General features: G+C 41.5%; 1 protein-coding gene across 2 annotated transcripts in view; it reads left to right on the plus strand.

The window, feature by feature from the left end:
• ercc5 (excision repair cross-complementation group 5) overlaps positions 1 to 18426 on the plus strand; it is a 60232-nt gene that overhangs the window by 13843 nt on the left and 27963 nt on the right. For both annotated transcript variants that reach the window (XM_087987844.1, XM_087987843.1), the window contains exons 5-9: positions 698 to 790; positions 6826 to 6886; positions 10036 to 10179; positions 12830 to 13037; positions 16658 to 17731. In XM_087987844.1, coding sequence (XP_087843970.1) covers positions 698 to 790; positions 6826 to 6886; positions 10036 to 10179; positions 12830 to 13037; positions 16658 to 17731 — 1580 coding nt within the window. The remainder of the gene's footprint in view (positions 1 to 697; positions 791 to 6825; positions 6887 to 10035; positions 10180 to 12829; positions 13038 to 16657; positions 17732 to 18426) is intronic.

Here is an 18426-nt window from a genome sequence, read left to right on the forward strand (position 1 = left end):
ACAAGCAAATAGCTCTGAATTGCTGTGGTCAGCACAGATTCTTCTTTGATCTCACCAAATTAATGTGAAGGAGAAAAAGATTTTCTGACTGTTGTTTGCTGGCACAACCTTGTATAGTTAGCATTTTAGGCGAGCTGAGTTTTTGAGTTAGTTCTGAAGCAGAGTCATATTGGACTCAATGTTAACTTTTAAAAAGCGATTTTTCTCTCTCCACAAATGCCTGCTGAGTTTCTCCAGTGCTTTCTGTTCTTATTTCAAATTTATTTTTTAAATGCATTACCTTTCATTTAGTACCCATATTGATAACAACTTTCCACTAACATGTGAGTTACAATCAGAAAAGTTGCACATACTTTGAAAGTGGTGATAATTTTCAGTAAACTTATTTTGATGTTTTTGAAAGAAACTGATGTCATTGAATTATGATGATTCATATCAACATATGAGAGCATTTGTAAAATGGATGATGGAAATGCAGAGTAAAATTTTGTGTGGATAAATTTCAATGTTTGAAACTTGGTAATCGTAAATGTTTAATGTCATAAATATATTCAGTTCAGTAATGTGAATGAAAAAGATAAAGTGACTATACAAGTTCATAGTTCACTCAATCTTTCTGCTAGCATTAGCAACCAAAGAAATGTTCTCATTAGAAATTAAAAGTTTTACAAAAGTACTTTTCTGTTTTTGTCAACAGCGATGGGGTAATTCCCAGCCTTTCTCAGGTGAGAAGAGGAGAAACCGATGACATTTTTATTCTGCCTTCCTTAGAAAAGAAAGACGAAAACAGGTTTGTTCATTTTTGAAAAATAGACTAATGTTGAAGTAATTTTATGAAGTACTTCACTGGACATCTGTGTGAGCTATACATTGGGTTGGGCAGTAACCATCTGGACACTCTCCCGTTCACTGCTCCACCCTCTTAGCACCTCTATTGGTCTGTGCTTCCCTGTACCTGACCTTCCCCCTCACCACTTCACTGTCCGACTCTCCCGCTCACCACTTCACTGTCCGACTCTCCCGCTCACCACTTCACTGTCCGACTCTCCCCCTCACCACTTCACTGTCCGACTCTCCCGCTCACCACTTCACTGTCCGACTCTCCCGCTCACCACTTCACTGTCCGACTCTCCCGCTCACCACTTCACTGTCCGACTCTCCCGCTCACCACTTCACTGTCCGACTCTCCCGCTCACCACTTCACTGTCCGACTCTCCCGCTCACCACTTCACTGTCCGACTCTCCCGCTCACCACTTCACTGTCCGACTCTCCCGCTCACCACTTCACTGTCCGACTCTCCCGCTCACCACTTCACTGTCCGACTCTCCCGCTCACCACTTCACTGTCCGACTCTCCCGCTCACCACTTCACTGTCCGACTCTCCCGCTCACCACTTCACTGTCCGACTCTCCCGCTCACCACTTCACTGTCCGACTCTCCCGCTCACCACTTCACTGTCCGACTCTCCCGCTCACCACTTCACTGTCCGACTCTCCCGCTCACCACTTCACTGTCCGACTCTCCCGCTCACCACTTCACTGTCCGACTCTCCCGCTCACCACTTCACTGTCCGACTCTCCCGCTCACCACTTCACTGTCCGACTCTCCCGCTCACCACTTCACTGTCCGACTCTCCCGCTCACCACTTCACTGTCCGACTCTCCCGCTCACCACTTCACTGTCCGACTCTCCCGCTCACCACTTCACTGTCCGACTCTCCCGCTCACCACTTCACTGTCCGACTCTCCCGCTCACCACTTCACTGTCCGACTCTCCCGCTCACCACTTCACTGTCCGACTCTCCCGCTCACCACTTCACTGTCCGACTCTCCCGCTCACCACTTCACTGTCCGACTCTCCCGCTCACCACTTCACTGTCCGACTCTCCCGCTCACCACTTCACTGTCCGACTCTCCCGCTCACCACTTCACTGTCCGACTCTCCCGCTCACCACTTCACTGTCCGACTCTCCCGCTCACCACTTCACTGTCCGACTCTCCCGCTCACCACTTCACTGTCCGACTCTCCCGCTCACCACTTCACTGTCCGACTCTCCCGCTCACCACTTCACTGTCCGACTCTCCCCCTCACCACTTCACTGTCCGACTCTCCCCCTCACTACTTCACTGTCTGACTCTCCCGCTTGCTGCCATCCTTCCCACTCACTGCTGCTCTCACTGTCAGCGTGATTCATTGCCCTGTATTTGAGGTGGTTGTCCAGCTGGTGAGATGTTTGTTCGGTTTTTCTTAAAATCCCCTTTTCATGTACGTGATATGGTCTACCTCCCATCAACCCATGTCAGAGACTCTAGGCCATTTTTAGCTTCCAACCTAAGGGCTGAGCAGAGGGATGCTTTGGGTGGAGAGGCAGTGAGTCGGTGGGAGAGTGAAGGAGTGAATGAGAAAAATGTCAGTAATCTCAAAAGAGTCAAAGAGCCAGAGAGAAGTAACCATAGGCAAGTAGAAAAAGTTAACATGTTTATTTCATGGAAAAAGTTCTTCTATTTTTACATGTTATTTCATTTATGAGTGCAGGAATGGAGGAGTATAAAGCATTTCAGCTCAGAGTATAATGTTTTGATGTTTACTTATGATCAGAAAGGTCTTACAGTACCTAACTATTCCTTTCACATTGACTATAATGGACAAATGTGATTTGTTTAAGGTTGCTTCACTTAGAGTTGCACATTTTATGATTGTGTCTACAATGCTAAACAAAGAATTACTGTACCATTATAGCAAGCTCCCAACAGAATAGGAATTGAGCAGAAATTAAGAGTTGCAACTCAGACTGGCAAAAAGCAGAGATTGGTGTTTCAAAGGACAGATGCAGGGACCACTATAGCTCACAAATTACATTAAAGATTTGCGGTTGTGGGTTGGAAATAAAATTTCAACATTTGCAGAGAACATCAAATTAGGGGACATCTAGTGAATACTAAGGAAACGTGTCAGTTTACTTGCACAGTGTGTATGATGATCAAATCCAATGCAATGCAGGTAAGTGTGAGGTGGTGTATTTTAATAAGAAGAATAGGGAGACTGCACACTTGGATAACCAATGTTTAAGTGAAGTAGAAGTGATAAGGAATCTAGGGGGTACAATTACACAGTGAATAAAAACAATGCCTCTGAGTCAGAAGCTTCAGCTTTCTAGAGGTATAACATTTAGTGGAAAGTTTCTATTAGGGTCTTTGGTTACATTTTGCACTATGGAAGTCTCCATCTTATAACAAGGATACAGAGACACTGAAGAATGTTTAAAAAGATTTGCAAGGATTATATCAGGACTAAGAGTTTAAAATGTAATAATTTAATGATCATTAATCATTTTAAAACCCCATTGCACTTCAAGAAAGTGCAATTCTTCATTTCAGGAAAAGCTAAAAATTTCTCTTCAAAAAGTCTGAGAATAAGTAACAAAAGTCTTCAAGATAATAGAAGGTTTTAGCAGCAAGTTAACATAAAAAAATGGTTCCACTTGTGAGGAAATTCAAAAGTAGAGGTCAAAACTTTAGGAGAGTCATTAATAAATGGAATTTAGGAACAACATGTTAATCGAGTGCATGGGGAGAATGTTGAATGAACTTTTCAAGATTACATTGAAGGCAATAGTGTAAATGCATCTAAGGGAGGCCAGGCAAGCCCATAAAAAAGAAAGGAACAGCAGGATATTTTCGTAGGACAGGAGGAGACTGAAGTGGAACATAGCCATTGACATAAACCAGTCCGACTGACTGCCTTTTGATCAACTGTCAAACTTACATAGCCTCATGATGATGGAAACTGTTTCTTGGCAAATCTTAGTGAGGGCTATGCATTCCTGATTTTTGATCTCCTCTTCCTGAGCCATTCCTTGCATTGTTTTCTACCACAAGTCCATTCAAAACAACACGATGCTGTGACCTACCCAGCAGTCTTGCCAATTTGAGCATCTTGAAGTGCCGTCCAGGAAATAAACCACCCTCTCCGCAGGATTCCCCTTCCTTTTCCTGATATCATATTCTGGAGCAGTCTATCTTCACATCAATGACCCGGAAATCACAGTATTGGAGTTAGAACCATAAACCTCTGGAAGTATTGGAGAGGTTGGGGAGTGGGGACAATTGAAAAATATGTCAGTTTTAATTTTGCTTTCATTACATTTTAACGTTTGAATGAAGTTTGAGATCATAGGGAGAGTTGCTGAACAAAGAGACCTTGGAGTGCAGCTTCATAGCTCCTTGAAAGTGGAGTCTCGGGTAGATAGGATAGCGAAGAAGGCGTTTGGTATGCTTTCCTTTATTGGTCAGAGTATTGAGCACAGGAGTTGGGATGTCGTGTTGCGGCTGTGCAGGACATTGGTTAGGCCACTGTTGGAATATTGTGTGCAGTTCTGATCTCCTTTCTATCAGAAAGATGTTGTGAAACTTGAAAAGATTTACAAGGATGTTGCCAGGGTTGGAGGATTTGAACTATAGGGAGAGGCTGAACAGGCTGGGGCTGTTTTCCCTGGAACGGCGGAGGCTGAGGGGTGACCTTATAGAGGTTTACATAATTATGAGGATGAGAGGGTAAAGATATAAAAGAGACCTCAGGGGCAACGTTTTCACACAGAGGGTGAAATGAGCTGGAAGTTTTTGTTGCAAACGTTTCGTCCCCTGGCTAGGCGACATCATCAGTGCTTGGGAGCCTCCTGCGAAGCGCTTCTTTGATGTTTCCTCCGGTGTTTATAGTGGTCTGTCCCTGCCGCTTCCGGTTGTCAGTTTCAGCTGTCCGCTGTAGTGGTTGGTATATTGGGTCCAGGTCGATGTGTTTGTTGATGGAGATACTGGACATACAGAACAGAAAACAGGACGCTGAACCTATCAACAAAGACGGCATACTTAAACTACTGGACTTGTGCCTCACAACACACTTCACATTCAACAACCAGATATACGAACAAATCAACGGAACACCCATGGGATCACCAATCTCGGGACTCATAGCAGAGGCAGTTATGCAAAGGTTAGAACAAACAGTCCTACCACAAATTCAACCCAAACTCTGGGTCAGATATGTCGATGACACGTTTGTAATCATTAAAAACACGGAAATAGAAAAAACACACCGGATCATCAACGCCACACTCACAGGAATCCGATTCACGAGAGAAGAAGAAAAGGATAGCCAACTCCCATTCCTAGACGTGATGGTACAGAGAACACCGAACGGAGAATTCACTACAAGAGTATACAGGAAAGCCACACACACAGACCAAGTCCTAAACTACAAAGTAACCACCCCAACACACACAAACGAAGCTGCATCAGGACACTATTCAAAAGGGCCAAACACACTGCAGTACACCAGGACTGCAAAAAGAAGAGGAGGAACACCTATACAAGGTATTCGCCAAAAACGGATACCCGCGCAACTTCATCAACAGATGCCTAAGAGAAAGACCACGGAACGAGGACATACCACAACCAAAAGGACTAGCCACACTACCATACATCAGGAGCATCTCAGAACTGACAGCCAGACTACTGCGACCCCTAGGACTCATAACGGCACACAAACCGACAGCCATTAGTAGCAAAACTAATGTAGTGTACAAAATACCATGCAAGGACTGCACAAAACACTATATAGGACAAACAGGAAGATAGCTAACAATCCGCATACATGAACATCAACTAGCCACAAAACGACACGACCAGCTATCCTTAGTAGCCACACACGCAGACAACAAGCAACATGAATTCGACTGGGACAACTATCATAGGGCAAGCCAGACAAAGAACAGCCAGGGAATTCCTAGAGGCATGGCATTCATCCACAAACTCCATCAACAAACACGTCGACCCAATATACCGGCCACTACAGCGGACAGCTGAAACTGACAACCGGAAGCGGCAGGGACAGACCACTATAAACACCGGAGGAAACATCAAAGAAGCGCTTCGCAGGGGGCTCCCAAGAACTGATGATGTCGCCTAGCCAAGGGACGAAACGTTTGCAACAAAAACTTCAAGCTCGGCGAACAGAACCACAACAACGAGCACCCGAGCTACAAATCTTCGCACAAACTTTGTATGGAATGAGCTGCCAGATGAAGTGGTGGAGGCTGGGACAATTGCAACATTTAAGAGGCATTTAGATGGGTATATGAATAGGAAGGGTTTGGAGGGATATGGGCCGGGTGCTGGCAGGGGGAACTAGATTGGGTTGGGATATCTGGTCAGCAAGGACGGGTTGGACCGAAGGGTCTGTTTCCATGCTGTACATCTCTATGACTCTATCATAACATAAGGACTACAGGTACTTTATTTGGAAATATAAACCATAAAATGGAAATTTGAATGATTATTGTTCTTTTGCAAGCCAAAAGAAAAGTGGAAGTGTGTGATTTTTTTTGCAGAAACTAGATTTTGATAGTTTTGTTCGACATGCCAGCATCAAGTGTCTTTGGAAAGAGAAAGTAATACCCAGCATGAATTGGTTATAATGGCAACTTCATCACTGAACTGACAGGAGAGATCAGTTCAGGGTCAAACCTTCAAACCTGTCAGCAAGTGAAATCTTTCTCTCTCTTGTTTTCTTATGCATTAATGAAAGCTGGCATAAATATTAGATTTATTTATTAATTTTTAAATTATTTACTAAAATAAATCTAATATTTTATCGTAGAGTGGACACAGTTAGGTATTAACCTGAAACAAATAAATTGGTTGTACTTCACACTTATGATGACTCATGGGAATGTGGGGCTTGATTTCCAATGCACTGTTCCCACCAGGGTCTGGATAATATTTTTATTGGTAATGTCCATACAAGTAAACTTCTATTGTTTTTTTCAGTTCAGATGAAGAGGCAGAAAAAGAATGGGAAGAACGCATGAGCAATGAAAATCTGTTTCAGGTAAGATATCCACAATGATTTTCTGTCTATGTCATGGCATTGGCTCGTGTGTGTCTGGAGATAGTCTGCTATGTAACGTTGGTCCACCCATTCAACTAAAGTCTTCCTTATCATGCCCAGAAAAGCAACAATTGATCAAAGGCACCCCATGGTGGGGTGTACAAAAGGGCCTCCCCAACCCTCACGATCACAGGTAACATCTCAGGCCTTGGCCACTTAAGGTGAATTAGCAGCTGATACCTCCCTCCTCCCCTGCCCAGTAATATTTCAACAGCTTTGGGAGGGTGGGTCGGCAGATGGAGGTAAGGCCCCCTGCTGGATTTTGTGTTTCCCTCACCTTAAGGAGTACACAGAGTCCAGCCTCATGATTCAAAGTGCTAAACATGCATGGGAGGTCAAATTTGAATGCAGAAGATAGGGTTACAAGCAGGCTTCTTGGCCATATGGAGGAACAGAGGGATCTTGGGCTCCATGTCCATAGATCCCTCAAAGTTGCCAAGGTTGATAGGGTTGTTAAGAAGGCGTATGATTGAGTTTAAGAACCATGAGGTTAGCTGCAGCTCTGTAGAGTCCCTGGTTAGACCACACTTGGAATATTGTGTTCAGTTCTGGTCGCTTCATTATAGGAAAGACGTGGAGGCTTTAAAGAGGGTGCAGAGGAGATTTACCAGGATGCTGCCTGAACTGGAGGACATGTAGAGTCACAGATGTACAGCACAGAAACAGACCCTTCAGTCCAACCCGTCCATGCCGACCAGATATCTCAACCCAATCTAGTTCCAGCTGCCAGCACCTGCCCCATATCCCTCCAAACCCTTCCTGTCTTATAAAGAAAGGTTGAGGGAGCTAGGGCTTTTCTCATTGGAGCGAAGAAGGATGAGAGGTGACTTGATAGAGGTGTACAAGATGTTGTGAGGCACAGATAGAGTGGATAGCCAGAGACTTTCTCCCAGGGTGGAAATGGCTGTCACAAGGGGGCATAATTTTAAGGTGATTGGAGGAAGGTTTAGGGGAGATGTCAGAGGTCAGTTCTTTAAACAGTGTGTGGTGGGTGCGAGGAATGCACTGCCAGCAGTGGTAGTAGAGTCAGATACATTAGGGACATTTAAGCGACTCTTGAATAGGCACATGGAAGTTAGTACAATGAAGGGTATGTAGGTTAGTCTGATCTTAGAGTAGGATAAAAGGCCAGCACAACATTGAGGATCAAAGGGCCTGAAATGTGCTGTACTGTTCTATGTCCTATTCTACTCTAAACTCAGAAATGCTAAATTGACAGTGTGTAAAATAACACAAACCTCCAGGTCCCACAATATAACGAGTCCATTTAAAAATCCTTGTTTCCTAAAACCTTGCCTTTACTTCGCTAACCTTTTATCCTACTCTAAGATCAAACTAACCTACATGCCCTTCATTGTACTATCATCCATGTACCTATCCAAAAGTCGCTTAAATGTCCCTAATGTGTCCGACTCACTACCACTGCTGGCAGTTCATTCCACACACCCATTACTCTCTGTGTAAAGAACCTACCCCTGACATCTCCCCTCAGCCTTCCTCTGATCATCTTAAAATTATGCCCCCTCATGATTGCCATTTCCAACCTGGGAGAAAGTCTCTGGCTATCCACTCTATCTGTGCCTCTCATCGTTTTGTACACCTCTATCAAGTCACCTCTCATCCTTCTTCATTCCAATGAGAAAAGTCCTGGCTCTCTCAAACTTTCTTCAGAAGACATGTCCTCCGTCCAGGCAGCAACCTGGTAAATCTCCTCTGCACCCTCTCTGAAGCTTCCACATCCTTCCCATAATGAGGCAACCAGAACTGAACACAGTATTCCAAGTGTGGTCTAACCGGGGCTTTATAGAGCTGCAGCATAACCTCAGGCTCTTATACTCAATCCCCCCTGCTAATGAAAGCCAGCACAACATACATCATCTTGACACCCCAATCACTTTGGGCGGCAACCTTGAGTGATCTATGGACATGGACCCTAAGATTGCCCCGTTCCTCCATACTGGCAAGAATCCTGCCTTTAACCCTGTGTTCTGTATTCAAATTCAACCTTTCCAAATGAATCACTTCGCACTTTTCCACAGCTCCACCAACCTTTGGGTCATGGGCAAACTTAATAACCTACCCTTCCACTTCCTCATCAGGCTCATTTATAAAAATCATAAAGAGCAGTGGTCCCAGAACCGATCCCTGTGAATACCACTGGTCACCAAGCTCCAGGCTGAATACTTTCCATCTGCTACCGCCCTCTGTCTTCTATGGGCCAGCTAATTCTGTATTCAGGCAGCTAAATTCCTCTGCCTCCTTACTTTCTAACATGTTTAAACATTACTGTAAAAAATAGAAATAGCCTCCATCTTACTACAATACATTATCATGTCAGTCCTGTCCTTGTTTATAAAATGATGCAGTGAATTATGATCAGCATTCCAGCGATGAAGCCATCACATTATTTAAATAGAACCCTGGAGTGGAAATTGGCAAGAGATGCAGTATTAACTAGGAAATAAAAGCAAAAGGTCAATATTCTGGATTTTGTCCTCAGTTAACATAACTACCGTACTGATTAGCCACTGAGGAAGAAAAACAAATCAGTGAATATTCTCTCAAAAATAGATCCCATTGACAACATTTTTAAGATTAAGTATAAATCTTCTGTTTAGAATCATGTAGTAATGCTCTTATTCACTGTTCTGATGAAATCTAAGTGCTTTTATAACTTTTCATTATTTAAAAAATAATTTGCATAATTGTCCATCTGTCAAAACCCTGAAAGTAAAGAAAGTCAAATTGGTGTCATGTTCCTCTGCCCTCAACATTTGATCAGTTTGTTCCTCTTACCAATCCTTTACTGTATTCTTTTTGTCTAAAAAAATCTTCCAACTGCTGCCATTAATCTCATTGACACCCAGTTCTCCTTCAATTCCTTTTCTTTTAATTGTTTGCGTATTCCTGAGCTGCCACGTTTTGACCAGCAGGAAAACCGAAGACTTTCCTTGAACCAACTACCATATCCTTCTCTTGCTGCTCATTTCAGTGCAGTCCTGTCATTCTTCTGGTTAATATTTCCTTGGGATAATTGAACTTCTGCTGCCAATTGTTTTATGTAGTTAAATGTTTTCATTTCCATTTAGAATGCATTTCTTGAGAATCCTCATTCTATTGACATTGAATCGAAAGACTTTGCTAATTTACCTCCAGAGGTAAGACATGAAATCCTGACGGATCTCAAAGAGTTCACTAAGCGTCGAAGGAGTCTGTTGCAGATCATGCCTGAGGTGTGTTCACTGTTTTGTTGTGGCAAAAAATTTTATCATAAAGATTTATTCAAAGAAATGTTTGTATACTTATGCTTTATCCCATCTTAAAACATTATCATGTGAAGAAGCACTCAGTGGAAGACGTACACTGCCCCATGTTTCTCATTATTATAATTGCACAGCCTCTTCATTGAGACTTGTCCCTGTCTGCTTGATGTTTTGTAATAACAAAGCTGAAAAGAGAAATCCTTTTGTTAAGCGCTTCATCTTCCAATCCGTATTTTTTGGTGAAATCACGTTTTGACAGCTGTGACAATCCACAACTTTCTAAATAAAACAACTGAACACATTCTAAAAATAAAAGTCGATTCATCCTATCTCCCAATATTCAAAGATATTTTTTAAAAAAATTCTGGATCTGGGCCTTGGTCTTTGAATGTTGCCAAACGCTAATTGGTTCTCCCTCAGACCAAAACCTATTTGTGTACCATCTTTTGTTAAAATGTATCCATTAGATTTTGAGACTTTTTTAAAGACAAATACACTAATAAATGTTTCAATGACATTATCTCTTCCACCTTCAGTTGTGGAGGTAATTATCATTAAATGAACAAGTCACAATTTTCAAAATAAAATCCAGTAAAAGCTTTTGACATAAATTAACAGTAATTAGGGTTGTATTTATTCGTTTGTTGATATAAATGTCACTGAGTATCGGTTGTACAGCGTGTGATCGTACGGCAGTTAAGGGATAGCCTCAAAGAATTCTTCAACAGAGGAGTGAATCTTGTTAGCGGTATGGGCTGCCAAATCAAGGCTACAATTTTCCAGATTTGCCTTCAATATGCTTGTCACTAAAGGTGCTCTGCATTAATTGCTTGGTTTTGTAAACTTTCGTGGTAGGACTGTTTAAAAATATTCATCCCGTCACTCTGATGATTGGATAACAAGAGTTTGTAGTGTTAATACAAACTAGGACATCTTGACCCAAGGGCACAGCCTTAGAGTAAAGGGAAGACCTTTTAGAATGGAGATAAGGAGAAACATTTTCAGCCAGAGAAAATGTTTATGGAATTCATTGCCATAGAAGGCTGAGGGGCCAGGTCATTTAGCGTACTTAAGACTGAGATAGATAGGTTCATGGTTGTCAAGGGGATCAAGGGTTATGGGGATAAAGTGGGAGAATGGGGTTGAGAAACTTCATCAGCCATGATTGAATGGTGGAGCAGATTCGATGGGCTGAATGGCCTCATTTCTACTCTTATGTCTTATGGTCTTACAGACTTACAATTGAATGCTAAATCTGAATACTCTCAGCATCAGAAAAGTTTATGTTTACTTAACCAGTGGCATTTGCAGCATGTTCCATCATGCAGCCAAGAGGCTGAGATCCAGTCTACAATAATGCTGCAAAATCCTATTATTACAGTAGTAATTATGCTATGATACATACCTTAAATATATATATAGCTTTAAGATTAGTATGCTTTAAATGTTTTCTAACATGTTCCATTCCTTAGAACACAATTTGCATTCATATACGGACTCTAACTTAGTGAAATGTGTCCAAGTGTTTCATAGAAATGTTACCAAACAAAATATGATTCCAAATCATAGAAAAGGCAGGCAAAAAGTTATCAAACAGGTAGCTCTCATAAAAGCATCATAAAATAAAAGAGAAAGTTGAACAGGTGGCAGTGCTTGGACCATAAGCAGCTGACAGTAGGGTTGTCCGATTTAAAATCAGACATGTGCAAGAGGCCAGAATTGGAGGAACACCAGATATCCAAGGGTTGTAGGTCTGGAGGAGATTGAAGTGAGGCTATGGAGAGCTTTGAAAGCGAAGACGGGCGTTTTGAAATTAAGGGGTTGCTGAACTGACTGTATTTGTTGGCTGACACTATGAACAAGATTTGGTACATGTTAGGATTTGAGCAGTTGAATTTTGGATGAGCTCAAGTTTAAAAAGCGTGATAAATGGATTAGGAGAGAGTTGGAATAGTCAAATCTAGAGGTAATAAATGATCAGGATGGATGAGGATTTTAGTTGCAGATGAGCTGAAGCAGAAATGGAGGGGACAGTATTATGGAGGTGGAAGTAGAGATTGTTGGTGATTGTGCAGTTATGAGGTGAGAAACTTATCTCAGGGCCATATACAATACCAAGGTCATTAACAATCTGGTTCAGCCTCAGGCAGTTACAGGGAGAAGGTTGGTGTTGGTACTTAGGGGACAAAGTTTGGGTCAAACTGCTAATGACAGTTTCACTTCTCCCAATATTTAGTTGGGATTTGTGTTTCACTTCCATATGATCATTAGACATGGAAACAGAAGTAGACCATTCAGCCCATTGGCTGTATTTTGGTATTTTATAAACAAAGCTTATATTTCATGTTTTTTGAGGCCTTTACATCATGCCTGCCATAACTTTATGCAATGAGTAGTGTTCTACTGCCCTGACAGGAGATGCACAACATAATGGGGGAATGACTGACAGAGAGTATGTTATTGTGGCAAAAAAAAGTACTTTTGTTAAAAATAATGAATTATTATATGGATTATATGTTAAATCAGCTGTTGACTTAACGGAAAATAATTCTTTTCTTCAGGTTATTTTAGGCTTAAGCAGAAATGTGTTTTAATGAGCCTTAGTATATTTTTTTCAAAGGAGTCAACAGATTTTTCCCAGTATCAGCTGACTGGCCTCCTTAAACGCAACAGAATTAACCAGCACATTGAAGGTGCTCAGAAAGAAATGAGCAAAGAGTACTGCGGGCAAATTCAAATGGAGTGTAATAATGAGGGCGGCTTCACAAAGGACATGGAAACTAGGCGGCTTGTATCAGAAGATGCTTCACACTATATTCTGATAAAAGGTACAGTGAATTGAATTATATGAACAAACGAATACCAAATATTAGTAATTTTATTTTATTTTATACAATTATAGAGTTATGGAGATGTACAGCACAGAAACAGACCCTTCAGTCCATCTCTTCCGTGCCAACTATATATCCTAAATTAATCTACACTCATTTGCCAGCACTTGGCCCATATCCCTCCAAACCATTCCTATTCATGTACCCATCTAGATGTCTTTTAAATATTGTAATTATACCAGTCTCCACCATTTCCTCTGGCAGCTCATTCCATACACGTATCACCCTCTGTGTGAAAAAGTTGCCCCTTAAGTCCTTTTTATCTTTCCCCTCTCACCCTGAACCTATGCCCTCTAGTTCTGTACTCCCCCACCCCAGGGAAAGACCTTGGCTATTCATCCTATCCATTCCCCTCATGATTTTATAAACCTGTATAAAGTCACCCCTCAGTGTCTGACGCTCCAGAGAAAACAACCCCAGCCTACCTAGCCCCTCCCTCTAGCTCAAATCCTCCAACCCGTTCAGGTTTCACAACATCCTTCCTATGGGAGGGAGACCAAAATTGCACACAATATTCCACACGTGTCCTGTACAGCTGCAACATGACCTCCCAACTCCTGTACTCAATGCTCTGACCAATAAAGAAAAGCATAACCAAAAGCCTTCTTCACTATCCTATCAACCTGAGACTCCACTTTCATGAATGTGGACAAGGAAACTGCCCATGACATCCTTTCACATATATTTTCTCCAGATCTTTTACTCTGCTTAAATTATCACTTTTTTGAAATAAAATATGTTTTGTTCCTACGTTGGCACATGTTTTATGTTTACTAGAGGTATTTTACCTTAGCAGTTTTCAAATAGAAGGGTCTTTTAAATACATACTTACTTATTTATCCTAAGTTTTATTGACCAGAGCTCAGATTTTCAAAATGACAGAGAACTCCACGATGGCAAAAGTCCCAGAAAAGAAATTTTGAATCCTAAGCTTCCTTTCACATGGAATCTAGGGTGGGAGGGGTGTGTGTCTGTGTGTCTGTGTTTGTTTGTTTGCTTGTTGTACAAGGAGAAAGTGAGGTGTACAATCCATACAACGTCAGAACTCCAAAGGCAGATGCCTGCACTCAAATTGGATTTTGGACTCCTTGGATTATGAAAGCCTGAGTGTGGAGATTAGACCAAGTGACAGGCATGTAATCAATGCATTTCCTTCAGATAGCCAAGGTTTCCATTTGTAGAGACCAAGTACCCCCTGGGATCTAGCCCTGTGGCTCCTTTGGTGGAGATAAACCCCCCTTTGCAGTTGTGGAAAGCAAACTTTCTTTCGTGTAAAATGTAGGTATAAATGCATTTTTAAATGTTGTTCATGGGATATAGGCATTGCTAGCTAAGCTAGCATTTACCTCCCATTAACTGCCTGGCAAAGTTGGTAGTGATCTACCCTGCTGAGCTGCTACAATCCTTGGAGTATGGGTGCACTCATGGTCTGGTAGGAAAGAAGCACCAGGATTTGGAACCATGACAGTGAAGGAACAGCAATGTATTTCCAAGTCAGTATCATGAGTGGTTTGGAGGGTAACCCGGAGGTATTGATGTACCCATGCATCTGTAGCCTTTGTCCTTCTAGATGGTAGAGGTTACGCCCTTGGAAAGTGCTGTTCAAGGAGATTTATTGAGTTACTGAAGTGCATCTTGTCGATGGTACATCCTGCTGCCACTGGTGCACGAGTGATGAGGATGAATGTTGAGGTTTGTGGGGCTGCTTTATCCTGGATGGTGTTGAGATTCTTGAAAGTTGGAGCTACACCCACTGATGCAAGTGGAAAGTATTCTATTCCAGTCACTTCTGATTTGTGTCTTATAGATGGACTGTTATGTGAGGTACTAAATGAAGAATTCCTCACCTCTGAGCTGTTTTGTAACCACAATCTTTATAAATCTGACACAGTTTAGTTTATCATCAGTGGTGACTCCAGGATGTTGATAATTGGAGCTTGGCAATGGTAATGGCATTGAACGTCAAGGGAAGGTAGTTAGATTTTCTCTTGTTGGAGACAGCCATTAGCTGGCACTTACCAACCCAAGTTTGGATATTGTCCATATCTTGATATATACATGGCTACTTCAGTATCTGAGGAGTTATGAATGTGCAGTGTTCAGTTATCAAGTAATATCTCCATTTCTGACTTTGATGTTTGAAAGGTCATTGTTGAAGTAGCCGTGGAACTTCTGCAGGAATGATCAGGGCAGAGATGATTAACCTCCAGCAACCAGCAGCATGTTCCTTTGTGCCAACCAGCTAAGCGTTCTTTTCCTTGATACATTGACTTGGGTTTTGGTAGGGCTGTTTAATAGCTTACTCAATAAAATGATGTCTTCATGTCAAGGGTAATAATCTCACATCCCCCTTGAAATTCAGCTCTTTTAACCATGTTTGATGCTTTAATGAGGTCAGGAGCTAAGTGACCCTAATGGAAACCAAGCTAAGTGCTAGTAAGCAGGTAATAGTTGAGTAAGTGCTACTTGATAGCACTGTCACCAACTCACTACATTACTTTGCTGTTGAGTGAGATGATGATTAGGACTGCCAAAGTTGTTAGAAAACTGCCAAAGTTGTCAAAACAACTGTCCAACAATATATGGAATTGAAAAATAAAATAGTACTGTTTATTTCAGCTGCTTTTCTGATTTTCAAAGCTACAATTTTCACAATGGGGTGTCTACCAAGTTAGTATTTTATTAGAACTCTACCTATTTATAACAGAGATATCTGTTTACTTAGGGATTGAGTACTTAAGTGAATTATTTGTTTCTTAAGGGAGTAGTCAAAGGAGTTTCAATGTTTGTTTATTTTGTATCAATCTTTTCAATAGTGACACTATCAATAGACTTTATTTATTGTCAGCCTTCTTCCTGAGATATGCTCAGGCTGGATTATAGGTGAGTTGGCATGGAGTTCGAATGTCAAAGTGTTGTAGATGGAGAGGTCTGAGTTGGCTACAAGTCCATATAGGTCTATGGAGTATTGGGAGAATAAGGGGCCATGAGAGCTGGGAATAGGCATTGGGTAGCTTGAGAGTATGAGGAGCCATGGGGGATGGTTACAGGGACTTGCATTGACATAGGAAGGATATGAGACCATTGGGTATGTGCAGGGAATTAGGTGACAAGGGTTGACATAGATGAAGCTTGGAGAGTGAGGTGATTAGAGCAGGAGGAACTTTTTTTTTGTTTTAATCTTTATTTTTATCTTTGACCACAGTTTTGGAGTCCCCATCCAGGCTTACATTGTGCCTGTCTCAGGAACCAGCAAACCCCTCTGCACATGATGAATGGTCAGGCTTGACTCAGCACACCCTCTTCTGAACCCTCTTTAGCTTAATAGTATCCTTCCTATTGATGTTCTATCTTTTCAATAACCTGAAATATTGCAGCGCTGATCAAGTTGAATCTGATTGAGATTTATTAAGTTTCTGTGACTCTAATAAATAACCTTCATTTGTAATTACACAAAGAATGCACTGAGCTTGAAGTAGAATATGTGCTTTCTTCATGTCTGCATGCCAGAATTGAGATTGGATGTTATAACCAATGTGCATTTCTTTAACTTCCAGGAATCCAGTCAACAAACAGTAAGGACACAGAGATGAATCTGCAAAATACTACATTAGATAGAAATTCAGCAGCTGCAGACATAATGTCAAACACTGGTTTGGAGCCCTGTAACGATTTAGGTTCACCTTCTCCTCTCACAGCAAGAGCATCCACAACTCCGAGTGGCATTGCTGCTCTTCCCCCTTCCCCGCGGACTGTGCTTGCCATTCAGGCTGCCATGTTGGAGAGTAGTTCCGATGAAGAAATTGACCTTGGACAAGTTAACAGTTCATCTCCTTCTGCATGTGGCAGCAGTTTGTATTCAACAAATATTGCTGTCACAAATTTAAATTCATCAGCAAAAAATCATCATGCAAACCAGCAAGATTTACAAGGAAATGAGATGGCAGACAATATGAAAAAGGATAGCGAAACTGAATATGATGGTACTAAAAATCAAAGGGTTCGGACCCACAGTGCAAATGATGAACACGTGGATGAGCAAATAAATGTTGATGAAAATGAGTTACTGGAAAAATCAGACAATGCACAGACTATCCAGAAGAAACCAATAAGACCAGGAATTGTTCAAAGTTGTGAAGTGCAGGAGATATTTCCTGTGGAAGATCCAAGTTCGACCATTGGGTCAGTCAGTGCAGCAGAACGGAATGTCAATGTTGCTGCAGTAGGTACAGCTGAAGGAATTAATGAGAAACAGAAAAGTAATGAGTTAGACTTTCAATTTCCTGATATTTTGAAGGAACGTGAAGATCATGTTGAAATACATTCCTTAGAAAATGATGGAGGAATAATCCTTAACAGCAAGCAACACATTGATCCACTTGGCGCAGCTGACTTACAAGATAGCGAAACAGACAATCGAGAAATTCTAAAGAGGGATCTTCCTTCATCTTCAGAGGTTACTACCAGCATTCAGCATGTTGGCAGTGTAAACCTGACCTCCTACACACAGTTAAAAGGAGACTTGGATCTCAAGAGTTTCATTTCTTTAGCAAAAGAGAATCAAGGGTCAGAAGAAGAAACTGACCATCAGGAAATGTTCACTAAGAGTGAAGGTGGCAGTGATTCCGAGGGTAACTTTTTATTTAAATTGAGGAATTCAAAGAAAAGCCGAACTCTATAGGGCAGAAGGGCATAAAGAGTAAAAAAGATATCACAAGACACTACTGTAAGCTGTCAGCTTTGTCATTGAAATTTTAATTTAATAATGGTGTTCCATAGAGCTGAGTGATAATTTATTCAGCTGACCACAATTTCTGAGTTTGTGATTTTTCATGAATTGGGTTTTGCAAAAGGACACTGGAACAGGAGGAGGCCATCCTGTTGCTTAAGCATGTTTCACTGTTCATTGAGATCCGAGCTAATATATGTCCTAACTCAACATTCCCGCCTATGGTCCACGTTACCAAAGCCTCTGGTCGACAAGAATCTCTGTTTTAAAATTTATATTCCATCAAATGTCTTTTTTGATGCACCTCCAACTAATAGAAAATATTTCTTCCTGCCTTGTCTTTGATATTTCTTCCATTTTATATCTTGTGAACTTTGATCTATTCACATCCATAGTCCTTTAGTTCACAGGAAGTAACCAAATTTACATAATAGTAGAAATGGAAAGTCCTTGAGTAATTCAGCAGATCTGGCAGGATGTGTGGAGAGAGAAACAGTGTTAATGTTTCAAGTCCAATATGATTCTTGTTCAGAACTAAACAGAGAGGTGGGGAAGTAGAGTGCAGGGTTCACAGATGTTCTTAAACTCTGTTGAGTC

Source organism: Chiloscyllium plagiosum, unplaced genomic scaffold (assembly GCF_037043375.1).
Source record: "Chiloscyllium plagiosum isolate Xiang-an unplaced genomic scaffold, Cpla_swu_hap1 HiC_scaffold_6, whole genome shotgun sequence".
In the NCBI taxonomy this organism is placed as follows: Eukaryota; Metazoa; Chordata; class Chondrichthyes; order Orectolobiformes; family Hemiscylliidae; genus Chiloscyllium; species Chiloscyllium plagiosum.